Here is a 6920-nt window from a genome sequence, read left to right as displayed (position 1 = left end):
TTTAAGCCAGAGGAGTGAGTGAGTTTTAAGGGGGTCCGAAGAATCCAGTCCCCAAGGCCAGCGCAGCCAAAGTTCAGATTATCGATGGTCAATTAAATTATGAACTTTTGTTTAAACTCAAAAGTACAGTTTTTAAATTAATTAAAGTTTTCTGTGTTCTCCTCAACTGTATCACTTTTTTGTCATTTGAATTTGCTTCCAGGCGAGCCAAAGCCCTCATCGATGACATCGTGTCCAGGGGTCATGAGGGGCCAAGCAACGGGCAGTCGGGTTCTATGCAAGAAATTATCATCCCTGCTGGAAAGGCTGGTCTTATTATTGGCAAGGGAGGAGAAACAATCAAACAGCTGCAGGTGAGACTTGTTTGTTTCGTGCTGTTCAAGGATTAGAAAGAGAATTACGAGACTACCTGCCTGTTCAGCTCTCCTGTAGGGAAGACGATGATCCGTGTAACATGCAGAGGTTAGCCTGCTGTGTTTTAACATCTCTCTTTCTGAAATTCCTAGGAGCGGGCTGGGGTTAAAATGATTCTTATTCAAGACCCGTCACAGCCGTCCAACATAGACAAACCCTTACGCATCATCGGGGACCCCTACAAAGTGCAGGTACCGTTGAATTGCTTAGTGTCAGTGAAGTGTGAAATATCCTGTATTATTATTATCCTGTGTAATATCCTGTGTAATTTTCTGTTGTGTTATTTTTGTAGCAAGCAAAGGACATGGTTAATGAGATCCTTCGAGAAAGGGATCACGCCGGCTTTGGAGACAGGAACGAGTACGGCTCGAGGATGGGAGGAGGAGGAGGAGGAGGCGGTGGTGGCATTGAGGTTAGTAAAGTTGTTTTTTGTTTTGTTTTCCCTCAGTGTGAGCAGCACAGTTACAGCTGGTTAGTGAACTTGACAAAGGTTGAGAATCATCCACTTGTCTATAATTTTACAGATAGCTGTGCCCCGGCAGTCTGTGGGGGTTGTGATTGGTCGCAGTGGGGAGATGATAAAGAAGATCCAGAGTGATGCTGGAGTGAAGATCCAGTTTAAACCAGGTAACCTGCTTACAAACTGGAGATGCATCATCTTGGTGTTAATGGTCGATGAAGGCATTGAATGTTTATTTTAACCTCTTGAGCCCCATGCCCCCGGTACTGGGGGCAAGCTTTTTTTTCTGTTTTTTATTTCTTTTAACTTCAGATCTGTCAGTTGAACCTGGACATGTTTGGTGTCAATAGAAAGCTAAGAATCTTGGCTAAAAACTCATGGAAACTATTTTTACATTCACCAAACAAAGTTTAAACGACAAGCAATTGAATCAGAAAGTAAACAAACTGTACAAAATGGCATCATTTAGGGCTGCAACGATTAATCGATGACTAATCGATTATTAAAATAATCGATGACTAATTTAATAATCGATTAATCGTTTTCTTCTTTTTTTTTTTTTGTTCTTTACTTTGTTTTTCTTTCCAAACTGCTTTGACACCTTCCACTGCCACATCTGCCTTTCTGTCCTTGACACACATGCACAGTAGTGGTAACTGGGGTAGGCCGTGGACTTCACAAGACATTATACAGACAGGCTCTGGTATCATGGCTACCTGACAACAGAGCTCAAAGTGTGGGATCATTTTAAGAAAATGAAAGAGAAACCTGTGCAATATCTGCAGAGCAGAACTTAACTTCCACAGCAATTATTTTTAGTTAGCATATAGCTAAAATCTAACGATGGTTATATAATAGCAGCTGCATTCTGGCACGAGAAGCTGTATGTTTTATATTCAATTAACGTATGATCTGATTAGTCGACTAATCGAAAAAAATAATCAGTGATTAATCAATTATAAAAATAATCGTTTGTGGCAGCCCTAGGGTCAAACAATGTTTTAGTCAAACAGAACCAACAAGAAATGAAACAAAAAGTAAAGAATTAGAGAAAAAAAATGTTAAATGTAAATAAATTCTAATTAGAATAAAGTAATAATAGTTTTACATCTAAAAATCATATTTTATTATTTTAATCTATTTTCCTCATTCAGCAACCTATTAAATTTCTGTTATGTTTCATGTAGGAGAAATACACTTTTTTTTCAGTCAGTATTTAATACAGCTGGCAAAATAAATTGTTAAAATATGAATTATGTGCTTCTGTTTTTTAATTCAGGAGATTATAAAAAAATCCTTCATTTTATGGGAAGATCCTCTTGATTCAAGAGAAAACTCAAGATTTTTTAAAAAATGGCTGCTTATTAATTGTTAATCAATCTATAAGATAAATCAACTTCAGATTATTTCATTATCAATAACTTGCAGGAGTTAACTTAATTTATATCTACTCATATTCATGTAATTAAGCGGTTTTTTTGTCACTTCAGTAGAAAACGAAACCAAATATTAGTTTATTTATTTCTTCATCATCAGTGACTTTTTTTTTATAAGTTAAGAGAAAATAGAGACAGAGAGAAGTAATTAGAAAGATTGAAATAGCGATTAGAAGTATATTAAATATACACCAACAAAACACAGGACCACACACCCAACATCTGTCTGCTCACCTGAAAAATAAATGGATAAATAAATGGAGGGCATATAAAATATACACATACCCATACATATATAAAGATATACATACATACATGCCTACATTCATAAATATTGTCCGTATATACACACAGACATATATACACACTCAGTGACCAGTCAGAACCCCCCAGATCAGAACACCTGTCTGTGAGCAGTTATGAACATGCGTGTATATACAAGATTTCTCCAATGGAATATTTAATAGTGACTGTGGAGGACCGAGACCCAACCCCCAAGACACGAGGCAGACATAGGGAAGACCAGAGCCCAAGGGCCCAAGAGGGATTGCGAGCGCAGAGCCCCAAGGGGCACCCACATGGGAATATCCGCCCAACCACCCCCCAGATCAGACCGTAGGGGAGAACTGGGTGAGTCCCCCCAGCGACCACACGCACAGCCCCCGGGGCCAGCAGCGACAAACTCATGGGCCCCACTTGCACCCGCCATACCAGAGCAGATCCAGGAAAGGGCACAGAGGTCCGGGCCCCCAGGGCGCACCCCCTCCAGGCCAAAGCCCGACAGGTCCAGAGGCCCCAAGCCCCAGCAGGCAGTCACCAGGCCAGGCACCCCAGCGCCCAGCCCCAGACCCCGGGAACCCCCAGCACGCCGGCGGCCAGCCGCACACCTCACCGGGGGGCCGAGTAGCAGCAGGCCCCCAGATAAACCAGCAGGAGGGGCAGCCCAGACCACAGCCTGACAAATACCCATACACAATCGCACCATCCCACCCTCATCCTCACCCCCACTCAATCAAAGACATACAGGGACGCCACATTCCACTCATACCCCCGATACACACTCTATACCCCCCAGGTCCAGGACATGCACCGACCCCCTATTGGAGGCAGCACACACCCGAACCCAGGAGGTAGACCCAATCATTCTGAGGTGGAGAGGAGCAGATAGCCAAGGCCCGGCCCGGGCTGCACCAGGACGCCCGGCCAGCCCCCCGTCGCAGAGGGAGGGGCCTTTTTCAGGACCCCCTCCCCAAATGGCAGTCAGGGAACGGGATGGGAATAAAGACCCTGACACCCACATCCCCACCCCCAGATGTACTGTTGGTGCGTGTTCTATAGAGTAATTAAAAAGGGAAAGAAGAGGCAGTGGTCGGTGTGGTGCCAGTTTCCCCTCCACCACTACTCTAACCCAAAACCCTAAGTGTCTATATGCAAACCTTGAGGGGTGTGCACAGGCACAGGAGGCYAGAGTGGTGCCATCCGGCCACCTATAGCCATGAGTGCCCACCTTAAGTTCCTATATGTGAATTTCATGAAAATGTTACGAGTGAATGTCTAAGATGTACAATAAAATTTGGGGCCCAGGTGGTTATGGCAAATAGAAATGTAATATTGTTGCTCTTATAACACAACTGTGCCCCAAAAAAACCCTACATGGGTGAAGTTGAAAGTGAAGATTAAGCGTTTTAATGATTTGGCCGATTAATCGAAAAAATAATCAACAGATTAATCGATTTTTAAAATAATCGTTAGTTGCAGCCCTAGCGTCATTGCAAATCTGTAAATACATTCAAGTAAATCTGTAAAGGAAAGATTTTTGACATTATTTTTTTAAAGCAAGTCTAAGCAGATAGCTAAATATTTTGTAAAGTGTGTTAAGTTTTTTTTTTCACTTGATTTTGAGTGAATATGGTCCAACTGAAGTCAAATATAATTTATCATTATTTTTATATCATATAAATGGTGACAAATAAATTTTGGATAATTTTTCAAAAGAACAAACAGTCAAAAACAAGTCTTTTAAGGCAGGTAAGAAAAAACTAACTTTTGGATGTAAAAACTTCAGATTTATTAACATTTATTAACGATACCAACATGGTCTGTCCTGTGCAGAATGACAAAATGAGAAATTATTTCTTTACCAAAACCTCTGTAACTTCGCTTTAGTTCATTGTAGCAGCATGAATCTTTGCACAGGTGATGTTCACACGTGGATTTATGGTTTCCAAGAGTTTTTAGCTTCTTCATGGTTTTAAACAGGTTATTTACTGTCTAATGAAAAAAATATATATTCAGGTGAGAGTAAAAATAATTAAAAACTTATGTTCCATCCTCAGTATCTCTAAAAGCACAGCACCTGTTTTAATATTTACACTTCTGATGAAATCTCCCAAGTGTTAGCTTTATTTTGATACCAAGATTATTTAAGTAGAGTTTGTAAATGCTGAGATACACTCAGTTACATTTCAGCATGGTATTTTGAGCAAAAACATCAAGTAAACCCCTTGGAGCTTAAACATTTTGTAGTTCATCAATAATTTCATTTTATTTTTTGTTTGTAATGCATCATAGATGATGGCACAACTCCTGAAAAGATTGCCCATATTATGGGACCCCCAGACCAGTGTCAGCATGCTGCTTCAATTATCACTGACCTGCTGCAGAGCATTCGTGCCCGAGAGGAAGGTGGACAAGGAGTAAGAGACACTCAACCACTAAATTTAACTTTAACAATTTGATCTCGTTGAAGGTGAAACAACTTTACTTCTGGAACGTGGCGTTTTCTTTCACAGGGACCCCCGGGTGCAGGGATGCCGCCTGGAGGTCGAGGTCGGGGTGGAGGCCAGGGCAGCTGGGGCCCTCCAGGAGGAGAGATGTCCTTCACCATTCCTGCCCACAAATGTGGGCTGGTCATCGGCAGAGGGGGAGAGAACGTCAAGGCTATCAACCAACAAACCGGGGCGTTTGTTGAGATATCTCGTCAGCCGCCGCCCAACGGTGACCCAAACTTCAAGCTGTTCATCATCAGGGGGTCCCCACAGCAAATTGATCATGCAAAGCAGCTCATAGAAGAGAAGATTGAGGTATGTTTCTGTGACACGAGCTTTAAGGCCAAATGAAGGGGAATAATGTATTTTGCAGTCATACAATGTTTTATTTTAAATTGTGGTTTAAATTATTCACAACTGTAATGTAAAATACAAAAAATATATGATTTTCCACCTGCTAAATGTGGCTACGGAGCAGAGCCCAAAATCACAATTTTAGTTTCTAAGGTAAACAGTTGTTGCTATGTGTCATCACAGATGTCAAACAATCTGACATGTCCGTCTATGATAATTAATCAGAGTTCACTATGAAACTAAAGATAAAAACCATCCAGCTGTACAGATATGAACCAGTCACAGAGAGTGGAGAAAGCACTGCTCAGACAGAAACATCTGAAGAAGAATACGAGGAAAGTCTCTCAGACTGAAATTGATAAGGTCTGACGCTGACAGTGTATCTGTTGCTGTGGATTTTCTGTCATCACATGAATGATCAATCCCAATGGGAAATTACAGTTCAGAAAGATGGGAATATATAAAAGAACAAAAACAAAACAACTGGACTTCTGTTCTGTAGCTGACAACATGGAGTTTCAAGGTTTAAACCGCACAAGGTTGGTGTGATTATGATGATTTCATGGATCATCTGCTCAGCTCCACCTCAGGAAGCGGACGCTTAATGTAACACGAGCGTCAGACTCAGGTCGCTTTGAAAAACATCAGACGTGTCAGAATCAGAACCACGTATGGAACTGGCATAAAACATTTTATTTAGGGTGAAAAGATGTGGAGAGAGTTTACCGATTAGTCTCTCCTGTTTCCGACCAAGTGTGAACAGGCTGAAGATGCTGCTGGTGCTAAAAGTATTTTAATTTCTCGCTCTGTCCACCCGCAGCACTCTGTCATAATGAAGCATATTATAAACAACAATGATAGCTGGAACCATAGTTTTCACTCAACTGAAGGAATTTAGTAACTGATTAATTGAATATTAGATTCAGTTTTGTATTTTATACTTTCTGATCATTTCAGTCTGTAAGGTTATAACAGATTAAGAGTTGGTGTGTGTTATCATGTGTTCTTTCTTTTAGCCTAAACAAAATGAGTGACATTCTGAAGTCTTGACGTAAAAGGTAGCACCTCCAAGGGTGTAACCAGGAAGGAAGATACATTATAAGCTCAATTCATTATTATAGAGAGTAGAAGTTGTCAGTGTCTGCTCAGAGCAGAGCTCCCGTGTTTGTTTTGACTCAGCCCAAGGTTGTACGCTGAGGCCTGTGCTGCTGAGCGCTGAATGAAGCTGATTGGAGTCAGAGGACTGAAAATAAAGTTTTAAAGAAGAAATCCTGCTGATTCCTGTTTATTGGGACATACCATTTTGAACCACGCATATTTTTCCAACACGTTGAATCAATGTTAGACTTTTTTTTCACGTTGGCAGGGAGCTGTAAGTAGGGCTGCTACGATTAATCGACAACTAATCGATTATCAAAATAATCGATGACTAATTTAATAATCAATTGTTTTCTTTTATTGTTTGTTTTTCAATCCAAACTGCTTTGA

At 40.9% G+C, this 6920-nt stretch overlaps 1 protein-coding gene across 1 annotated transcript in view; it reads left to right on the top strand.

Annotated features, from left to right (window-relative positions):
• Window positions 1–202: 202 nt before the first annotated feature.
• The window catches only part of LOC106535544 (far upstream element-binding protein 2), a gene marked incomplete at its 5' end in the record, with an annotated part of 14855 nt that continues 8137 nt past the window's right edge, over window positions 203–6920 (top strand). The window contains 6 exon segments of the mRNA XM_014032582.1: window positions 203–353; window positions 507–605; window positions 707–826; window positions 939–1041; window positions 4882–5006; window positions 5103–5393. Of these exon segments, the coding sequence (XP_013888036.1) occupies window positions 203–353; window positions 507–605; window positions 707–826; window positions 939–1041; window positions 4882–5006; window positions 5103–5393 (889 nt within the window).

Source organism: Austrofundulus limnaeus, unplaced genomic scaffold, assembly GCF_001266775.1.
Source record: "Austrofundulus limnaeus strain Quisiro unplaced genomic scaffold, Austrofundulus_limnaeus-1.0 Scaffold1487, whole genome shotgun sequence".
Lineage (NCBI taxonomy): Eukaryota > Metazoa > Chordata > Actinopteri > Cyprinodontiformes > Rivulidae > Austrofundulus > Austrofundulus limnaeus.
The sequence above is the reverse complement of the archived record's forward strand: the minus strand, read 5'-3'. Positions and strand labels throughout refer to the sequence as shown.